This window comes from Sminthopsis crassicaudata, chromosome 2 (assembly GCF_048593235.1).
Source record: "Sminthopsis crassicaudata isolate SCR6 chromosome 2, ASM4859323v1, whole genome shotgun sequence".
NCBI classification, from domain to species: domain Eukaryota; kingdom Metazoa; phylum Chordata; class Mammalia; order Dasyuromorphia; family Dasyuridae; genus Sminthopsis; species Sminthopsis crassicaudata.
Genome location: NC_133618.1, coordinates 495,658,166 through 495,681,098, shown reverse-complemented (window position 1 = coordinate 495,681,098; position 22,933 = coordinate 495,658,166). Strand labels below are relative to the sequence as shown.

Below are 22,933 nucleotides of genomic sequence, written 5' to 3'. Positions count from 1 at the left end.
CCTCTTCTACTTACTAGCAGTATAACCATGGGCAAGTCACTTAAGCCCAAATTTCAATTCCCTTACCTGTGAGAATGAGGCTATTAGACCACATGTTCTCTAAGACCCCTCACAGTTCTAAAAACTATAATTCTATTATTGACTGTAACAGTAAAATCCAGAATTATCTTTATACTGCTACCAATAAGGAAGATTTTGTGAACAGAGCCTATGGGACACAGAAAGAGCTATTAGCATCTTCATTTTATTTATAATACAGAAGAAAAGAAAGGGGGTTATGATACTGTCTCATTTCAGACAGATCAGACTCCAGTTTAGTCATGTAAACTGAATTTTTTAAAAGGAAAGAAAACAAACTGTACAATAGGAACATCACGATAGACTTAATAAATGTGGATAAATATTTGTGCTAGGCTGCAATTGGTATACTACATCAAAATCCAAAACCATTGGCCCTCAGTTAACAAAAGGACTATCATGAAAAAGAAGCATTTGATTTGTTCTTCTTGGACCCAGGAGGAATTTTTAAGGAGAAATGGGGAAAAGTTATTAGAGGGCAAATTTGAATTTAAAATAAGACTTCCTAGCATTCAGAATTGACTAACGGTGAAATGGGTTACTTTGGGTGATGGAAGTTTCCTTTCAGCAGAGGTGCTCATATGGAAAGGGGATGACCACTTATAGAAGATGCTAAGAAAGAGTTTATTCTTCAGGTAAAGAACTAGATTAAATCGTTTCTTTGGTTCCTTCCTTCCTTGAGATTCTAGGATTCAGTCTGCCTTCTATGGTTCTCAAGGCTATAGCTCTGTAAGGTCAATTGCCATCATCTTGAGGAGCCTAGGGAGACTATTTGACTTTTGAATTGTTTCATCATCAGATTTGTTTGTTTTTGAGATGCTGGTTGGAAAGGGTGGTCATTAAGGCATTCTTTCATTTTCTATCTGTTGCTTCTAGACGGCCTCAGTCCAAGTCAATCCCATATGGTGGACCATATGGTGTGGTCTCTCAGCAGCTGATATGGTGACTCAAGTGGCTGATCATTCCTCACCTCATCAGTCTGAATCCACCACAGTTCATCTCGGGTAGGAAAAGGATGCTGATCATTTTAATTAGACTAACGAGGGCCAAGGGAACAGGTTTGCATTTTAAGTTTGTTGAATCTTTCCCTTAAAGTTTTGGAACTCAAAATGAGTCTTGATCCAAGCATAAATTCCCTATGCATATTCAACTCTACATAAATATTTAAGGAAGCATATTTCACATGTTCTTGATTCATTCATGTCCCCTCAATCAACATTATTATTGGTAACAAAAATTGTAGTTTCTTCTAGGTCCTTTTCCCTTACTAATTGGCCAGGGAAAGGAGAGAGAAGGAACTCATTATTCCAGGATGTATTTCCAAACAGAATTATACAAGATTCAAAGAATATCAAGATTCTTTTCCTTTTAGAGAATAAATTAAGAAAGGTCTTTGGATGAGCACTAACAAAGAGCTGAGCAGGAATTCCTATGTTGAAGACAGGGAGGTTAATTTACTGAAATCTGCCTTTGTTCCAGCAGCTATAGCAGACTGCACATATTAGGCCTTAAATATTTGTTAAGAGGATAGATATATGGTGGAGAATAGTACAGGTCCTCACATTCTCTAGAGTATTTAGAGTATATTTCTTAGAGGAAGACCTTTTCAACTTTTTCCACTTGCAACCCCTTTTCAATAAAGAAATTTTATATGACTCCAGGTATATAGGTATATAAAATATGTATACAAATCAAACATTTACTGATAATAAATCTTAATTTCACAACCCTCACCTTCAATTATGGAACCCCATCTGGACTTTTAACCCACAATTTAAGAAGCTGGACTTTAGAGGACTTTGTTATCTGGAATTCAGGAATTATATATCTAAGAGTACCTGAGATATTGGGGGGTATTGAAATCCACTGATTTGGGAGGTATCTGGGTGTGGTTTGGGGGGGTGAGTGTATGTGCCTCTGTTGGTCTGTGTCAGTTTATATTGGGAGCACAAGGATAAGAAATCTCAGTTCTGTTGTGGTGAGATTTATAAATGAATGGAAAATGAGATGGAAACCAACATGGTCTCCCTGTTGCTACTAGACACTGCGGGATTTGGATGGGCTGGTACCCCTGCAACGGGCTTGGATCTTCCTTCCGTATAAAACATGCAGCCAAGCACAAAGTATGGGAATGTAATTAGTCCAGACGAGAAGGAGGTCAGCTCCGGGCTCTTTTCTGCTGGGGCGGAGGGGAAGCTTTACAGGCCGGAGACCTCCCCCGAGTAGGCGTTGGGGTCTTCCTCGGACCGCGTCACCACTTTGAACTGCCTCCGAAGAAAGCCTCCGTACCTCTTCTGGTTATCCCACTTGAGCTTGGGGCGGATCCTTCTCATGAAGCCTCCATAACGCTTGTGCAAATCTTCCTGCTCCTGGCCATCACCGGCTCCCGGCACCTCGGAGCTCCTCTTGGGGTACTTGCGCAGGAAGCCTCCGTAGCGTTTCATCTCATCCTTTGGGGTGCCCTCCCAAGCGGCTGCTGCGTCCTCGCTAGGGTAGCCCAGCTCTCCAGCCTCCAAGGCTCTGTGGTACTGCTGCGAATCCTCCATCAGCTCGGATACTGCACGTTCATCCACCTTGGGGAGGAGGTCCCCGTATTTGTGGCTCGGGCCTCTGCCTTGGATGTTCTCCTGCATCAGGATATTGGCAAACTTCTCCATGGTCTTGGTGAGCTCCGGGTAGGGCTTGATCTGCTCACCGTACAGTTCTTCAGAGGTTACCGACATATCTCCAAGCTCTCCTTTCCCATGAAGACCCAGCATAAAAGGAGTGAAGAGTGACAGAAAGCTCTTACACTTCTCCCATTCCGTGTTAGACGTCAGGATGGTCTGACATTCCAGGAAACACGTCTGCACGTGGAGCAAGAAGACAACAGTCGGTCAGTCAACAGGCATTTATTAAGCACCTACTAAGTGCCAGACACTGTACTCACCCTGGGATATAGAGAAAAAGGGAAAGCTCTTGTCAGCCATCTAAGGCAAAGACAACAGGCAAAGGACTATATATAAACAAGCTATATGTGTCCGTATACATATATGTATGTGTGTGTGTGTTTGTAAATACAAATATATATATATATGACAAATTGGAGATCATTTCAGAGGGAAGACTCATATGTTATCCCTCAATTCTCCAATACAGAAGGGGAAGGACCTTTGTGATAATCTTAACATATCCCATACTATTGAGGAGCAAGTTTCTTAACCCCATTGCCTTCCCTTTCACCCTCCTCCCTCCCCCAAAGGAAAACAATCTGATTATTTGATAGGTCAGGCCTTTTTATGCTGACCTTCCCCCATTTTTCTTCAGTGCAGTTCAATTATCTGTGTCCCGGGAAATACTTAGAATAACAATGACATACTCAAGACTTACCAATGGGTTGATGGGCTTGTCCAGGTTTTGAGTTTGCACAGAACACATAGAGCATTGGGCTGGGCAGTCAGCTGAGACTGAGGGAAATGTGCTGAGGCAAAGAATCAGAATCAAGACCTGCCATTCCATTTTGTTCTGGAAACACCTCCTGTATCAAGAGAAAGAGAAACACAGACATTAGAGACAAGGTCATCAAATGGTCCAAAAGCTATCCTCTGGTCTTTGGAAAATCTGAAAAATACCAAAGAACACTTTGTTGTATTCTTTTGACCCTTGTCTCCCTTCATCTATATCCGTCTGCCATCAAATCCTGCCTTTTTTTTTCCTTGCTAATATCTCTGGGATTCAATGTTTCCTCTTCAACTCTAGAACCATAGAAACATAGAACGTCAGCAGTGGAAGGGAATTTTGAACACAGAATGTTAAGTCTGGGAGGGACTTTAGAAAATATATATATATATATATATATATATATATATATATATGTGTGTGTGTGTGTGTGTGTGTGTGTGTGTGTGTGTGTGTGTCATGTCAGAGCAAAAAAAATCTAGTCTGATTCTTTCATTTTACAGATGGGGAAACTGAGACTGAGAGAATTCATAATTTGCCCAAGACCAAACCACATATTAGCAAATGGAAAGATTCATGGTCTAGAACTCAGTTTCCTGGACTCTAGACTCTGCTTTGTCACTAATGCGAGTAAGACGTTTTTCTCTATAAAATTAAGATGTTGAATTAAATGATTTCTGTGGTCTCTTCAAGTTTTAATGGTTAATGATTGCATAAGTGCTCGGAAAAGATTGTAACCTTACTTTAAACCTTGAACTGAAGTACATTTCTGAGTTTGAATCCATTTGTTAGCAGATGGACATGAAGTTTGTTCCACTGAAATCTCAGAGTTCTCAGCAATACTTACTATTTCAAATTCATTTCAAGATAAATCAAGGAAAGAAGAAGAGGGAGAAAGGGAAGAGAGAAGTAAAAAAAAAAAAAAATAGAAAGTGTGGGAGAGAGAAGGGGAGGGAAGATAAACAGGAAATGAGAGGGGGAAAGAGGAGAAGGGAGGAGGAGAAGAAAGGAAAAGTGATAGACAGAAAAAAGGAGGAAAAAAGAAGTGAAAAGGAGAGGAAAAAAAGGAAAGGAAGAAAGGAAGAAAGAGGTAAACTGGAACCCTGTCAGAGAATGAGGAGGAAGGCAGGAAAGAAAGCATGGGAGAAAGAGAGAGAAGACAGAGTTGAAGACTAAAGGTATTCTTCTGATATGTTTATACATTTTCATTTGATGAAATACTTAATTACTGTTACTGTGGTCCCATTCATGGCTTCAAGTAACAGAATCATTGAGTTCCTCTCCATTCTGGCCTTGAATTAATGGAATCCAAAACCAACACAGTTATTTCAGGGAAGACAGTGAATGGGAATGAAAAGGGAAAATGGAGATCTTATTTTGGGAGAAGACTATAGATAACATAAGGTCTAGCTACTAGCCACCCTCAATCCAGAGGCTTTTTCTGTGAATTGGGCTAAACATCTATTATAAAACAAAATAGCACCTGAATGGATCACCTCCATGCTGTAGGAGATGCTTTTTATAAGTTGCTGTAGCAAAAAAGTAATCATTTCACTTCCCAGGGGCTTAACTCCTAATCACTCTCCCTCTCTACATTTATCAGGGCAATAAATACACAGTCCATCTCTCGGTTTGTACTTAATTAGCCTGGTAAGACGGGCCAGTGATTATATTTTACTGGCAGAAGCCTCAAGAGTCCAGAGTCACCGTGAACACTATATCGTGAGTCATGAGAAGACATCGTAGGGAGAGGATGACTACTGTTTTGGTCCAAATATAGGCCACCCTTTTACCTCCAAATATGATTTGTATCATTCTGTACATGACCTCCAGTTGGATTTATTTTTCATAATATACATATATTTATATCTATCTATCTATAGCTATCTATCCATACACTCCACACCCATGCATGTGTATGTATATTGTATAGATATTCACAAAATCTAATATGTACATTGAGTGTTATCTGTAAACTAATACTATTATAGCTAATATTTTAAATACACACACAACCACAGGATATCCCCAAACTCTTAATGTAGTTTTAAGTTTTGAGGACAACCTGTATATGCACACATGTGAATATCTAATAAATATAAAAGATACATGTGCATGACACATATGTATCGCATTATGGGCTCACCATGAATATACACATACCCTGTATGCATGTGTATACACACATACATTTGACATATACACATATATTTCTTTTCAAAGAAATATCATTGTTATAAGGCAGTTTCTTTTTAAAAACAAATTTAGTATTAGTCAGCAGTTCTGGATTCAAAACTTGGCTCTGCCACTTGGCACCTGTGTTATTTTAGAAAGATAGCTCTAATTTCTCTATGCTCCAATTTCTTTGTCTATAAAATAAAGCATTTGGACTGAGTCATAGGTTCTTAATCTGGGGTCTCTGAACTTAAAAAAAAATCTTATGACTATTTCAATATAACAGATTTCTTTTACAATCCAATATATGCTGTTTTGTCTCTTGAAAATTACTATTCTGAGAAGGGGGTCCACGATCTTCACCAGAAAAACTCCTAGTAGGATCTGGGACATCAAAATGTTAAGATTTGGAGCAGCTATATAGTACAGTGAATGGAGTACCAGCCCTGGAGTTAGGAGGATCTGAATTCAAATTCGACCTCAGACATTTAACACTTACTAGCTGTATGAGCCAAAAAAAAGTTAAGATCTTGAGCTAGGGAATATAAACCCAAATCATTTGACTCCAAGCCTGATCATTTTTATAACTGCATTAAGATTTCAAGAATATATTATTGATTTGATGATAATAAATTGCATTTTTCTAACTATAACTATAAAATGTTTTCTATATGCTATCTCATTTAAGTCTCATAGCAATCCTGTGAGACAGGCATTATTATATCCATCATGGATGAATTAAGTTTCTCTTGTGAGCCCACAGAATTACAATTTTAGAATTGGAAGGGAACACCTAGCCATATAACCCAACCCATCCCCCACAATACACACATACACACACTCCCCATTATAATCTGCTTGAGAAGTAGTCATCCTTCCTCTTTTTGAGAATAAAAATTTCAATAAGGAGGAAACCATTATCTCCCAAGGAAGCCCAGTTCACTATTAGAAAGTTATTAAGAAGTTTTTTGCAACATCAGGGTGAAATTTCCTGTGTCAGACTGTCAATAGGCATTTATTAAGTACCACTGTATACCAAGATATGGTGCTAAATTTGGGAATATAAAGAAAGGCAAATGACAGCCTTTGCCTTAAATTTTAAAAGTTGGGGAAGATGATTTGCAAACAACAATGTTTAAGTAATCTACAGACAAGATATAACTTTCCTCCATTGCTTTTGACTCCTGGCCTCTTGGAAGTCTTAGAAGAATAGAAGATAGATAGCTTAAAAGATAGCTTCAAGACTTAGATTATGTGCTATTCCCCATCTAAGACTTAACTTGGCCCTTCCAGTTGTAAATTCCCTCCCTTACTCTGAAATTATGGTCTATTTGTCACATATATCTATATTTTCTCTGTCTTTGTCTCTATCTCTGTTTCTCTCTTTTTTCTGTCTGTCTCTCTTCTCTTCTGTCTCTGCCTCTCCTTTCTCTCCATCTCTATGTCTGTCTTTGTATTTCTGTCCCTCTGTCTCTTTCTCTCTTTAACTGTCTTTTCCCCATCCTTCTTTCCCCCATCCATTGTCTCTGTCCTTCTCTTTTCTCCTTTCCCATCCTCTCTCCCCTTTCTTCCCCCTCTGTCCCTCATCCCTCCCCCTTTCTTTTTTTCTCTCTCTCCTTCCCTCTCTCTCATATATAACATATTGATATAGTACGTGTATGTATATGTATATAGAAGGATAATATATAATAAAAATATATTGAGAGAATGATATAGATATGTGTTTATGCATGCATAAACATATACATATACAAATATACTATGCATATGTTTGTTTACAAATTTATTTCTCTCTGTTCCCTCCCAACCTTGCCCTCACCCACGTAAGTTCCTTGAAGACAAGGTCTCTTTAGTTCTTGTCTCCATATTTCCCTTACCCAGCACAGTGCCTGGCACATGTGGGCTATTAGTGGATGTAAATGAATTGAATCCCAGTCCAGTACTCTCTTCACTAAATGATGCTGTTCCAATAATGCTACTATATGAAATGATGCTAAATGATAAGCTAATTACTCCCAGACTCATCTCTACTAAGACAAAACAAATTCAGCATCCTTTCTACCACTCACAGGACCAGGCGTGGTAGCATTTTATGTTCATAGTGGATCAAGGAGGTCAATGAGAAACAATGGACCTATTCGTATTCTCAGTATTCATGAAAACCTGATGGATTATGATTTGCCATCTGTATTGAGAGGCAAACATACAGATCACTTAGCTTCATAATGGGTGAGACACAGCAAACAAAGAGCTGAAGTCCCTGCCTGGGAGAGGTCATCAACAAATTCATTTCAGGCTAATATCCAGAGAAAAGAACAACAGAACAATAGAGCAGAGGTCAATATCACTACACACAAATTGAAAATAGTTTTAAAATAACCCTTTTCCAAGGAGGGCATCTAAATCGGGTATGTTCTGGTTTAGGTTAGTGAAGAGTGGGTGAGGGAAAAAATGGTGAGCAAAGAGTTGTCCAGTTGAGTCATGGGAGTTAGTGGCAAAATTAAAGAATTTGGAATCTGAGGACCTAGGTTTGAATCCTAACTCTATAATTTGCTAGCTCTGCGAATTCAGGCAAGTCATTTTATCTCTCTGAGCCTCAGTTTCTTTATCTGCAAGATGACAGTATCAAACTAGATTATCTCTAAAGTCTTTTTTGGTGCTAAATGATTATTTCTGGGAATAGGAAATTTCAAGCAAGAAAACTCCCCTACCAAAGGATATTGACACCTCCAACTTATAGTTTTGAAGTGTTGCCTAAGGCACAGAGAAATTGTAACACAACCAATATGTATCAGAGGTGAAACTTAAACACATTTTTCTGAAATTAAGGCCACTTCTCTATCTGCTATACCAAACTGCCTCTTATGCTCTATGTACTATTTTTATTTTTCAGTCATGTCTAATTCTTCATGACCCCCTTTGAAGTATTTTTTTTTTTTTGGACAAAGAGGTTTGTCATTTCCTCTCAAGTTCACTTAAACAGATGAAGAAATTTAGGCAAACAAGATTAAATGATCCGCCCAACATCACATAGCTAGTGTCTAAGATCAAATTTGAACTCAAATCTTCGAGGTCTCACACTCCAAGTCTGGTGTTTTATTCATTGTAGCACCTAACTGCCCATTATAAACACTGTAATAAATATTTTTAAAAGACTTGTTCAATCGAAGTGACTAATAGAGAAACAATCTGAGAAAGAACTAAACTGAGAAAAAAAAAAAGTTAATTAATGCAAGAGAAGAACCATGTAGAATGAAAGTGATGGGAAGAAGTAGGGTAGAAAGGAAAAAGGATATGATAGAAAAAAAAATTTTTCTACCCTGTTGCCTTGGAAGCTTACATTTCCATAATGTACATTAAAAAATAAGCATTTTCTCCATTGTTACTTTCCTAGATGCCTAGCTTTTAGCCTCAGTTAGTTAAGGGACCATAGCCCAAAGCTGATAGAAAAAGCTCAGTAAACACATGTTGAATTCAATTGCTTTGTATTTCTATTGGCTGAAATGCAAAAGGCTATTGAAATGCTAGATAAAAATATCCAGCATCCCTTTGTATAGAGTGACCTGAGTTTCAGGCAGAGCAGAGATATTAGAGACCCAGAGACCCTGGTGCACATTCAAAAGCTTTCAGAAACATGAGTCCTAAATAGACCCTGCCCATTTAACTCCACTCCCCAGTAAATCAATTTGTGTGAAGTTGGGAGTCTTTGATCAGCATTAGGCTTAAAAGGACTCAGCCCTCATGCTTCCTTAAAGTCACTGAGTCAATGTTTAGTGCCTAATGTGCCCTGCCTTGCTGGCAGAGATTTTTATTTCATTAAATATTTTTAGCTCTTTGTCGGTCCCGATGAAGAACGTGTCATTTATGTTCCAAAGTGACAGGAATTGATGAAAATGGGTGAGAGAAACAGGTTATTCTCTATATTTTCTCTGACATTTCTTGAAATTGTCTCCCAAATATTGATTTCTATCAAAATGATTTAAGACGTCTAATAAAATACAATGGCCATGGTGGAGAGTCCCAGAGTCCTGGGCTGGGACAATCAATAACCAACATTCAAAAAGGATTCCAAAATCTTGAAGGCAAAATTTATTTCAGGGTGGAGATAAAAGAGAAGAAACAGTAGGGGGCCACAGAACATGCAGATTTGCTAGATGATAGAGAATGTTTATCATCCATCTGTCAGGGAGTAGAAAGAGCTCTGCATTTGGAGTCAGAGGACCTGGGTTCAAGGCTACCCTGCCATTTGCTAACTGGATAATCCTAAGCAAATCCCTGGTTCTCAGTCTGGGTATCTCTCAGATGAAGGAGCATGGAGCTGTTGATTTTTGAGGTCTCTAAAGCTCCAAGGAGGCTAGGCTTTAAAATCTACAACCTTCGTCACCTTGAACATGGTAATAATACACTTGAGATTATCATCATTCTAGATGTTAAATGGTGGGATTGGACTAAATTAAAGACTCCTAACAAAGCACTCCACAAACAGGAGTCAGGAAGATCTGATTTCAATTCTGGCCTTAGATACTTAACTAGCCGTGTGAAGGTTGGGTCCATTATTTAGCTTCTATTTGCTTCCATTAGCTTATCTGTAAAATGGGTAATAATAGCAACTACCTCCTCCCAGGCTTGTCATAGGACTCAAATGAGATATTTGTAAAGCACTTAGTCCTAATATCTAGCAAGTACTATTTAAATTCTAGTTATTGTTGTTGTTATATTTCAGAGCATCTGTGAACTTTAATGGAGAAAAAAATCTTTATTTTTCACTAATCTCTAATTGAAATTTAACATTGTAGGTAATGAATATGATTCCAAGAAGGATACAAAGACTTCACCAGACTGACAAAAGGATCCGTGACAGAAAAAAGAGTTAAAGTCCCCCAAATTATATGGTTCTAAAGAGATAACATTTTACATTCTATGGTCCCCATCACTAGGAGTCTTCAAGCAGAGGCTGGGTAACCTTTTGTCAAGGATGCTTTAGTTGGGGCTCCTATTTAGGGAAAATTTAGACCAAGTGGCCTGTAAGGCCTCTTTAAGCTCAGAGCTGTGAAACTGTCACTTAAAGCTTTTAAACTCTAATATTCTAAGATTCAGTCTTCCCCTGTTCTTAAATCCTATATTCTATGTTCTAAGCTCCCTTCCAGATGTTACCTTCTATGTTACATATTCTAAGGTTCCCTCTTAGCCCTGACTAAGTTTTATCTCATCTGATATACTCTACATTCTCTTCTAAGTCACAACTATATTTTGTGTTCTGAGGCCTCCTCCCATAGCTCTGACAACCTGGGATCGCAGATGGTCAAATAGCGTACAAAACTGTTCCATTTTCCTGATCAGTTAAAAAATTGTCAATTACATGGAACATTCAGAGGAATTAGTGTAAGCCTTGACACCCACACCCTTTCTAGAAGACACAGGATTTGTGTTCCATCTAGTTCATCCCTAACTCACAGGGGGCAAAACAGTGGGCTCCTGATCACCTGTCACTGAGCAGGCAAAAGCCTCCTCCACAAACGGAATTCACCCGCTCCTGTACCAACTACCCCACGCAGGCTTTATCTGAGCTGAGTATTTCAAGATAAATGACCTACAGAAATAGAACCAAAAGGCAAGAAAAGGAGAAGCAAAAAGAAAATTGAGAAAAAGGAATGAGAGAAAGAAGAAATAGAAGAATAAAAGAAGCAAATTGGTATTCTGATACACGTAACAATGACACTTCCAGGAGTCCCTGTCAGCCTGGAAATACAAAGAAGCATATGTTTTATCAATCTATGAAAGGCATAATGGGGAATGAAGTCTTTCTGTCTGTGGGAGGGGTGTTGAAATCAGATCTGTTACCCTGCTGTGCATATTTCAGGAGGGGAATGTGATTAAGGAATATTTGTAAAGCACTAGAAAACTGTTGATAAAAGACACTAGAGAAAGCAAAAGGGGGCTGGGGTTTATCCTTAGAAAAAGGGACCAGAGAGCTAATCTAGTTCAATCCACATCATTTTACAGATGAAAAAACAGTCTCAGAGAAGAACAAGTCATGGTCATAGAATTTTAGAGCTGGAACAAAGACCATAAAATATCTGAGCTAAAAGAAATATGAGAGATCATCCATCCAAGTCCCTCCTTTGAGAACTGGAGAGAATGAAGTCCATGGAAGGGAAGGGAAGGGATTTATCCAAGGTGGTGATGCAGCAAGTCTATAGCAAAAACTGGACCATCCCCTACTGAATCCTAGTACAAGCCTCTTACCACCACCAGTAGAATTTGAATGTTAAGCATATTTTGCTTTTAATTCTTAGTGATTCTATCCTAGATTACACACTTAGTTTATAGCAAAGCTAGGACTAAAACCTCACCCTCCTAGCTCTAATCTTCTATTCTTTCCAATACCCAATACTGCACAGTATTATCTGACTAATTATAACCTTCCCTTCAGAGTCTTTTCAACTTTTCTTCTTAGGAAAAGTTTGGGATCCTATATACTTAAAAATATGTCTGAGTTTTTTTTCATTCAAGCAGGAGGTTTCCCACTCTCTTCCTCCCTTTTCCCCAACTTGTCTCTGTCACTCTCTCTATGTTACTCTACAGCTTTCATCAAGACAAGTACCATGGAAGAAAAGACAAGGGGATAATTTCCAAATATGCTTGCTTTTAGAATCTGTCCTCCTGAGCCCACTGAGAAAAAGACAAAAGCTTCATACTTTGCACAATTACTCAGAATCAAGGCATTGAAGTAAATACTACTGTGAGTAATTAAAAATTACTGTGGGGCAAGTAAAAAGGTTGGCCACTGGTGGTACATGGCAATTAGCGATTTTCTGAACCTCACTAATACCCCAGGTCCCTGTTATCTAAACAATAGGAAAGCTCACCAAGCATTTTTTAAAAAGCATTCTGATTCTCTGAGTCTCCAAGACTTGAAGTCAAGAGAACTTTGAGCCTTCATTCTGCCAATGACCAACTGTGTGATGTTAGGGAAGTCAGTCCCTTCCCTGGGTTTCAGTTTCCTCATCTTGAAATGGGGACAATAATACTTGCCCTCCTTACTAGCAAAGTATCATGAGCAAAGCACTGTGTAAATGACAAAATACTACAGACATCAGAGCAATGCTTATCAGCTCCAGATGCTCTATTCTATTTGGCCAAGAGAGAGAACATCAAGCTTGTTGAATGTAGCACAAGGTAAACAGAAATTAAGCTGGCTGAATGTATCCCAAAACTAAGAGTACACCAGTCTTATCCCAGTGCTGAGAGAGCACCAGGACTGCCATCCACAAAGTGTAGTTGGCAGCAAAGCTGAGTTACCTGCTACACGTACAGAAGAATATACTTATTTCAAATAGAAATTTCAGGGAACAGACACTCAGTAAATCATTCTTGGAACTACTAATGAGCCCTCAGTGTGAAATTTTCAGAGGGTCACTCCCACTGGCTTCCAACCTCCCTGAGCTCCCCAGGCACAAATCAATAAAAACAAATAAAATCCCATGCTTCCCCACCCTCTGCTCCTGTCCATGCTGAAATTTTACCTGTTTGTGTGTCTCTTTGTTCCTGAGAAGCTTCTCACCTTCTCACAGAAGGTGTGCTTTCTGATGACACAGGAGGTCCAACTCCTGCAGGTTTCTTGCCAGCCTCAATATGGTCTTGTCCGGGGAGTCAGAGGAAAGAGCTGTCCTTCCTGAGCAGCCTTCCTCACTGCAGCAGCAACAGAGGTTGTAAATGGACAGACAGCAAGGTCCTCCTCAAAACTGGAGTCCCGATGCCTGTTTCCCCCTCTTTTTATTGACACGGAGCCTCCCCCTGTCATGCAGACCCAGCTCAGCACAAGCTTTTCAGAGCCAATAGGGGAAGACAGCTCACAATAGTCAGATGCACACAGACCTCTCAACACCTCCCTGCACAGAACTCCAGCATTCCCTAGGTCCTTCAACTGAAACCCCCTGGAACACTTCACAATAGGCATCTGCTCAGGGCAGGGATGTGGGGGAGTGAGGAGGGAGTCCGGGGGAGGGAAGGGGAACAGAGGCAGTCATGTCAGAGAAGAAATGTGCCATTTTAGAGCCAGACACCCAAGTATGTGCTGCTTCATACATGTGTATCCACATGGAGAGGTGGAATGGGCCGTGTGCCCATGTACAACTGTGAGTGTAGGTGTTCACATGTGGGCACATTCATGTGTGTGCCCGGGGGTTTGTAAGCCTCTGCTAGCAGGCTCTGAAGGAACAAGTGTGAGACCGTGCCAGGCACACCAACCCTCATGGAAACATGATGATTCCAAGCTGTCTGGAACTGACTGTTTAGTCTTCCCTGGCTGCAAAACAAAATGGATAAAGCTGAAAATACAGCATTGAATGTTTGAATCCCCCTCAAAATATGGACTGAGAATAACGTGCCTCTGCACCTACTCCACGGCTAAAAGTACATACCTGTTATATTTATTCATGTTGCCTGTGCACCCACTTAAAATGCTCTTGTATTTCATAGTTTCTGAAGCACTTCCCTCACGATGCTGGGAAAGAAGCAGAGTAAGTGGGATCATCTCCATTTTACAGAAGGGGGAACTGAGGCTAAGAGACACGAAATTATTTGGTCATAAGGTTGGTTCCTGTTGAAGCTAGGCCTTGAATCCATGTCTTTTTTGGACTGCCAGTTCAATGCTCTATCTATTGTACTATCTCAGATATTGTTCTTTCAGGGCCTATGCTGTCTTTTGGCTGCTAAGTGATCTTCAGTCTTGGAAAGGGGTATACTTCTCATCCACCAAAAAAGAAAACAACAAAAGCTGAGAACAAAAAACATCCCTTAGATCAATCAAAGCATCCAAATAGAAGATTCAGTATGGTATTATTAAAATAGAACAAAAAGAAACAAATTAACAAAAACTCTGACTTAAGTTCAAGTAGCTGTGTGATTTCATTTCTTTTGACCCTCAGTTTCCACATCTGTAAAATAAGAATAATAATTCTTCTACCTCACAGAGAGGAAATTCTATATTATAATAATAGAATCACTTTCCATTGAACTGCAATTGACTCTCCTCAGAATTATAGAAACTAAGAATAGAAAGGAGACTTGAGACTATTTAGTCTGACCTGTACCTGAATAAGAATACTCTATATAAGTCACTCCTGACTTAAAGCTTCCAAATGAAGATCTCTAGAGGAGGGGAACTTCCTGAGATATCCCATATCACTTTTAAATAAGTATAATTTTAGGGCACCTGCATGGCATAGTAGATAGAGTGCAAGTCCTAGAGTCAATAAGACTTCTTCCAGAGTTCAAATCTGGCCTCAGACACTTCTTAGCTGTATGACCCCAGACAAGTCATTTAACACTGTTTGCCTCAGTTTTCTCCACTGTCAAATGAGCTAGAGAAGGAAATGGCAAATCAAGAAAGTCCCAAATGGGGTCACAAAGAATCTGAAATGACTGAATGATAATTTTAGGATGTTTTTCTTTATAGGGAAATGAAAATTACCTTTTTGAAACTTAAACTCATTGATCCTTTTGGGGACAAACAAAAATCTGACCTCTCCTTCACATGACAACCCTTCATATAGTTGAAAGCAGCCCTTGTGTCCCTGCCAAATTTTCTCTTCTTAAGGCAAAACATCTTCTGATTTCTCCAAGTGTTTCAGAATGGGCTTTTTTTCTGTGTATCTTTCCAATAAGAGCCTTTTTTTGGGCCTGGGGACTATGTGTGGCTACAAGACAACAAAGAGAAAGAACCTATAGCACTAACTGCTGATTGACAAGCTTCCCCAGATGTTGCAACCTCTAGAAAGGCAGGGGAATAAAATGAGAAGACCACTGGACCTGCAAGTCTAGAAACCTGGGCTAAAATCTTAGCTCCATTGTTTTTTATGGAGCTGTATAACTGGGAAAATCACTTGGTCTTCCTGTTCGATGATGTCTCCCTCTATTGTGCTAGATATAAGTTCAATGTTCTAATGATTCTTCCATTCTAACATTCTGTCCCATACTGCTCATTTTTGGCCTTCAATATTTTAAAGTCTTTTCTAGCTTTAACATTCTATGTCCTGAGGTCCCTCCCAATTCTCACTTTCTATTTCTGGGGTTCCTTTCAGTTCTCACGTTCTGTATGCTAGGATTTCTTCAAACTTTCATGTTCTGTGGACCATTCTATGATCTTTCCTCATCTACTTGGCATTCTTTGTTCTAGATGCCTTTCTCTCCCCACCAATGGCCCTCTGTTGCCTCTTTGAAATAAGGACTTTTTCACAGATTGTAAAGCTTCTACCTTCACTATCTATTCAACTCTACTTCTTGCTCCTGGTTCCCCTTTGCCTCATTGCTCTCTGCACAAAATCCCCCTCCTCCGCCTCCTCCTCTTCCCCTATGCAGTAAGCTCTTATAATTACCCTGGAGTAGACAAAGACTCAGAGACAAGAATATAATGGCTTCTGTGCTTGGGAGTCAGCAGGAGCAGGAAGCTTTAGAAATAGGGACATACAGTCAACTCTGACAATTATCCAAAGAACTTAGGAAGGGAACATGATGGTTAAAATAAATCTATGGATAATCTTCATCTGAGTTTTTTTTTTTTTTTATTTGAACCTCTTCCTCCTCCAGACTTTTAATAACAGCGACTAACAAATGGTTCATGAAGTTGATAAGAATTTCTTCTGTTTTCTTTCCTTAAGCTGTAGGAAAGATGGAGTAATTTTTATCATTAATGATAGCTTATTTCTAAAGTGCTTCTCTGCCAGCTCCCTGGGAGGCAGGTTATATAAATATTATGCTTCTCATTTTACAGATGGGGAAGCTGAGGCTCAGAAAGATGACATTATTTGCCCCTGTTTATATATCCAGTAAGTATGAAAGGAGGACAGCTCAGTAGTACAATGAATAGAGCACGAGGCCTACATTCAGGAATACTCATCTTCATGAATTCAAATCTAGACTCAGACACTTACTAGCTATTGTGTGACCCTGGCAAGTTACTTAACCCTGTTTGCCTCCTCTTCTGTAAAATGAGCTGGAGAAGGAAATGGCAAACCACTCCAGAATTACTACAAGAAAGGCCTAATTGGGGTCACAAAGAGTCAGACATAACTGAAATAACTTAATAATAAAGTGTAAAAGCCAGGACAGAATCATAGCCCTAAAAGGGAACTTAGAGGAAAAACTACCTTTTTAAAGTTCAGATAAGAAACCCAGAGAATTAAAAAATAAGCAGCCAAGAGCAGAGCTTAGAGTCAAACCACTGACCTCTGACCCCAAATTCAGTATTTCTTCCATTATGATCTTCACATCATGAGGGCTCCATTCAATATTACCACACTGGCCCAGTCATGTTTTCTTAGAATTGCTACAGATTCTCATTATTTTTCTCTTGCTAAAGTATGGAACACACCAATAGCATCTCCCTTTTCTTGTAGATTCAGATTTTTCCCATTCATTCTCTCCCTATAATCCTCCATTAAATGGTAACTATAAAGCATTCAAAATCACGGAGATACCCTCCTGGTCTGAGTTACTCCTCTAAAGCAATCATAGGCCAACAAGAAAGAGCATCCAAAAGGAACTTCCCATCTCACCTTCTCTAATCCAAACAGTAGATATGCTGCCAGGGTAATCTTGAGCACTGCTCTCATCACTTCACTACTCTGCTCAAAACTTCTGGTGATTACCCATTGCCTATGAAACATTATTAATTCTCTAGTATGATATCCAAGGCTCTGCACAGTCTCACCTCAATCTCCCTAATGAGTCTTTTCTCACACTACTCCCTCTTGTCTACTATATGTTCAGCCAAACTTGGTTATGTACCATTTACACATCCCCAATTTCCCCTTTCTTCTGATTTTGCTATTCCCTAAACCTAGAATGACCTTCACTCCTATATCTAAATACTGAAATTCTACCCCTTCTTCACAGTCTAACTCAAATAGCAACTCCTCCATAAAGTTTGATCTTTCCACTTGGAAATAATATTTATTTCCTCAGACTTTAATTTATATTTATAGCTGAGAGGGTTAGACTGGATAATCTCTGGGGTTCCTTCCAGTTCTAAATTTACAATCTTAAAAGTCTTGCATTTAATTTGCAATCTTTTTTGCACATTTTATATTGCAGCTACTTGAATACTTGACATCTTCTTCTCTTGACCATAAACTCCATGAGGGTAAGAACCATGGTTAATTAATCTTTGCTATCTCCCCTAGTATCTAATACAGGGTCCTGTGCCATTATATACTTAATAAAAGTTGGAGCAATTTTATAGAATTCATATAATATAGAATTTATATAATATTCAAAACACATTGCACAGAGCATCAAAGTTAAAGGGACCTTGGGACACAGAACACAAAATGTCAGAGCTAGAGAGAGGACGACCTAATAATATGTAATAGTGTATCCCGAAAGACTTTGGCAAAGGTAAAGTTTAGAAAGAATGAAAAAGTATAGTCATTTAAAAATAAATTGGAAGTCTTTTTAGGATAAGAGAGAAGCATTCCACAATTGAGGAGCTTAAATAGTTCAATTGAAAATGAAGAGGCCATCAAAATCATGAAATTGTCTCTAGAGTCTAGATCTTTGTCCCAAGTCACTTAATTGCATAAGACCCTATAAAGAGCATTAGAAGTATAATTGATTGAATCAGGACACAGCCTCATAAGCCAGGGAAGAGTCCCTGCCTGTAGGAACTGATCAGAACTAAGAAAAAATGTGAAATTTTTTGCCCACTTCTTGTCTGGAAGTAATAAACCTTAAGTTTGGCTCTGAGGGCATCAAAGAGAAGAGGCTTCTATTAATTCTAGCTTAACTATTATTACCTCAGTGAAAAAGTATGGTAGCACTCCAACTAGAAAAAGCATTGCATATTCTAGCCCTATCAGAGTAGCTCCTGGCTCCATCCAACAATCCAATGACTCTCCTTGGTTCAGCCAAGCAGCAGTCATTCCCAATAGCCAAACAATATGCCTGGCTCATTGGTATCTGTGCCTGATGAAGAACCAGCATAACAGCCAAGGGATGTACTTGAACCAGTCCAGCAACAAACTAATCAATCTAGTGAAGACATTGTATCATATGAGAAGTAAGCCCAGTCAAGTTGCCCGTACAACTGAGATTCTAAACTTATCCATCACTAACATCATGACATTTTATTACATGTTACATAGAGTACTCACTCTTCCCCTCACAGGCTCTGAATTTGTGAGAAAATGTAGTTAGGAAAAAATACTTTGTAATTACTGTTTCTGCTATGTCATTTGAGTAACTATCTTTGTTACTAAAGAATTGGATCTATTGGGTGATTGTTAAGGGAAAACACATTAGTAAGAGTTTGTGAATTAAGGTTAAAAAGGATAGTCACCAACAAGATTACCATCATCACCATCACCCCAAGAACCGTGGAAGCAATCACAATTGTAATGACAGTTGCTCTGAGAATCCAACTTGTCAATGCCAGTGTTAAGTCAAAAGTAACCCCATTTGGGAGTTCAAAACCTAACAGGATATAGATCTGGAAGGGACTTAGAGGTTATCTAGTTCAGTTCTTTCACTTAACAATTTTTACTTCAGTTCTTATATTTTATAGTTGATGAAAGTGGAATCAAAATTGTGGAAATTATCTGCTTGAAATCACATAACTAAAAAATAGCAAAATCAAAATTTAAACCCAAGCCTACTACCTCCAAACTCAGTGTTCTATACTATAATACCTTCTTTAAACACACCATCATTATGCAGATTCTACTGATATAACATGAATTTTTTTAGGAAGTAGAACTGTATCTCTTATTGATAGAAAGACTATGGACTCAAGATTTATAATAACACAGAGGAAGGAAGGAAGGAAGGGAGGGAGGGAGGGAGGAAGGAAGGAAGGAAGGAAGGAAGAAAGGAAGGAAGGAAGGAAGGAAGGAAGGAAGGAAGGAAGGAAGGAAGGAAGGAAGGAAGGAAGGAAGGAAGGAAGGAAGGAAGGAAGGAAGGAAGGAAGGAAGGAAGGAAGGAAGGAAGGAAGGAAGGAAGGAAGGAAGGAAGGAAAGAAGGAAGGAAGGAAGGAGGGAAGGAAGGTAGGAAGGAGGGAGGGAAGGAAGGAGGGAGGGAGGCAAGGAAGGAGGGAGGGAGGCAAGGAAGGAGGGAGGAAGGAAGGAGGGAGGGAGGCAAGGAAGGAGGGAGGGAGGAAGGAGGAAGGGAGGGAGAAAAAAAGGAGGGAGGGAGGGAAGGGAAGGAAGGAAAGGAGAAAGAAAGGGAGGGAGTGAGGGAAATAAAAAAGGAAGAAAAAGCGAAGGAAGGGAGACAGAAAGAGAAAGAAAAAATAAAGAGGAAAGAAGAGAAAAGAAAAAGAGTACCCTTGAATTAATATGCAAACACAATAAATTCTCCAATTGATGAAGAAAGCCTCTTAACTTCTGGTTCTTTGTTGCTATTGTTAAGTCATTTTTCAGTTGTCCAACTCTTCATGATCTTATTTGGGGTCTTGGCAAAGATACTGGAGTGGTTGGCTATTTCCTTCTCTAGTTCATTTTTCTGATGGGGAAACTGAGGCAAACAAGTTTAAGTGACTGACCTAGGGTCACACTGTAAGATTCTGAGGCTAGATTTCGACTCAGAAAGTAGAGTTTTCCCAAGTCCATGTCTGACAGTCTATGCACTGTGCCATGTAGCTGCCCTCTGGCCTTTTACAATAACAAAAAAGTTGCTATAAATATTTTCTTAAATTATGGATCCTTTTTCTCTTTGATCTTATGTCTAATAGTGATATAACTGGGATCAAAATTTAGCGACACAGTTTAGTGAATTTCTCTTACCTTTTCATTCTAAAGAAGAGAGAACTAAAGATCAGAAAAAGGAAAAGCCTGGCCCCTAGCTAGTTAGTGGCAGAAGAAATGGGGGCTAGAAATCAAATACTCTTCATTATATACTAGGTCAAATTTATTGAATTGAACAGCCAATGAGTGATATTCTCCTGAATAGTCATCACAATGAGCAGCCATTCTGAAACTATTAACAAAAATGGCACCTCTCACGTATTACTTGTAGTCTGGTATTTGAAGAAGGTGCTATTTTTACCTTCTCTCTCTTTCTCTCTCATCCGTCTGGGGAGGGAAGGGGGATGTCTCCCAGCAACCTTCCCTTCCCTTCTGTGTAAAATAACTACTTGCCAAAATTCAAGGGGCTTCCTACATAGGCAACAAGAGCTCATTATAACTACATAGCCACGTTTTCATCTGTAGTAGCAAAATATGCTGTGAAGAGTCTGATTTTCCTCTTTTGTAAAATGGAGCTTGGATTGGAAAGTCACCAAGCTCCTTTCCTAGTCCTGATAGTCTTTATTCTATAGTGTAATGTTTTCTATTCCAAGTTCTCTCCCAGCTCCATCAATTTTGTGTTCTATATTCTAACAGTCTATGCTCGAGGGCTCCCTCCCAGCCCTAATATTCTGTAAATCACATATATTCCCTACACCTGCACAAAGAGAACCACTTGTGGTTCATATTATTACAGGAGGAGACAGAAAGAGTTGTGTTTTGCATTAAGAAAGACTCTACGTTAGCATGGGTGACCTTTTCACACAAGTTGAAGAGATCCTATCTCGGAAGCAACAAAGCAATAGCAGCTCTCACTGCTGGGAATACTAGAAACCACACAAGCTAATACCCCGAAGGCAGCCTTTTACAACATATAATTTATTCAAAAAGTCCAGATGCTTCTCTTGGGCTCATTCTAAAGCAACAAATACTTGTTTATTTCCAAGAGGGAATGAATGATAATGATATTTCATTTCCCGATGAGAAAGATACCCATCTCCCTGAGAGGAAGATTTCTGCAGAAGAGATGAGTCTGGGGGAAAAAAGGGGAATCTGTTAGCTTGTTCACACTGCCAGATAGGATGGAATATAGCCTGATGCTGTGTGACTATCTCCAAATTCTGAGCATTAACAAGTTGAGGATAAACAATATTTCCTAGTGGACAGAATTGGGATGCTCAGGCATCTGTTTATGTCAGTTTTCAACAGACAGAAGCAAGTAAGTTCCCAGTGATAATGGGTTGCCATACTACTATTTGAGGGGTTTTGGTGATGATTTTGCAGAATAACATTTCATTCTGGGGCAACTAGGTGGTGCATTGGATAGAGAAGGTCTTGAATTCAAATGCGGCCTCAGACATTTCATACTTATTAGCTGTGTGACCCTCAAGAAGTCATTTAACCACTATTGCCTCACCACTACTCCTTTCCCTTCTCCCCCCCCAAAAAGAATACCATCTCATTCTAATCTGTGCTGTCTGACATGTGGCCCACACATGTGGAGATTAATCTTGAAACCACACAACCCCATGAAGAAATAAGAACTGAATCAAATGAATGACTCATTGTGTGGATTTGGTCAAATCTGGGACTCAAGCTCTTTTATAAAGTTATGGAATAGGACTTGATGGTCTCCAAGTTTTCTTCCAGCTAAGAAAGGGAAGGGAAATGTCCAGCCTGTGAGCCATATAAAGCCCATGAAATTATTTGCTAAGGCAACCACAGGTAATGATAAGGTAAAAACTAGGTAAAACCTCCTCCCACTGTTTTGAATTCTATAAGCTGATAATTTTGTATGAACCACAAATGATGTCACAAATATCCAAATGGCCATTGATAGAAAAAAGATTCCCTACCCCTGTTATAAGGGGTCTTCCCATCCTAACACTCCATAATTCTATTTCCTTTTTTGTAAAGATGTATTTTATTAGTCAGATTTAAATAATTGGACAGACATTCAATGCTCTTGGATAGGCCGAGCGAATATAATAAAGATGACAATACTCCCCAAACTAATCTATTTATTTAGTGCTATACCAATCAGACTCCCAAGAAACTATTTTAATGACCTAGAAAAAATAACAACAAAATTCATATGGAAGAATAAAAGGTCAAGAATTGCAAGGGAACTAATGAAAAAAAACTCAGAGGAAGGTGGTCTAAGTGTACCTGATCTAAAGCTATATTATATAGCAGCAGTCACCAAAACCATTTGGTATTGGCTAAGAAATAGACCGGTAGATCAGTGGAACAGATTAGATACAAAGGACAAAAAAGGGTACATCTATAGCAATCTAATCTTTGACAAACCCAAAGATTCCAACATTAGGGATAAAAATTCATTATCTGGAAAAAACTGTTGGGAAAACTGGAAATTAGTATGGCAGAAATTAGATATGGATCCACACTTAACACCATATACCAAGATAAGATCAAAATGGGTCCATGATTTAGGCATAAAG

General features: G+C 39.1%; 1 protein-coding gene across 1 annotated transcript in view; it reads right to left on the bottom strand.

The window, feature by feature from the left end:
* Positions 1-228: 228 nt before the first annotated feature.
* The window catches only part of PDYN (prodynorphin), a 58,246-nt gene continuing 35,541 nt past the window's right edge, over positions 229-22,933 (bottom strand). Inside the window, exons 3-6 of the mRNA XM_074293612.1 lie at positions 14,115-14,197; positions 13,218-13,999; positions 3,448-3,595; positions 229-2,924 (exon numbers count right to left, since the gene is read on the bottom strand). Of these exons, the coding sequence (XP_074149713.1) occupies positions 2,277-2,924; positions 3,448-3,576 (777 nt within the window). The 5' untranslated portion in view covers positions 3,577-3,595; positions 13,218-13,999; positions 14,115-14,197 and the 3' untranslated portion in view covers positions 229-2,276. The remainder of the gene's footprint in view (positions 2,925-3,447; positions 3,596-13,217; positions 14,000-14,114; positions 14,198-22,933) is intronic.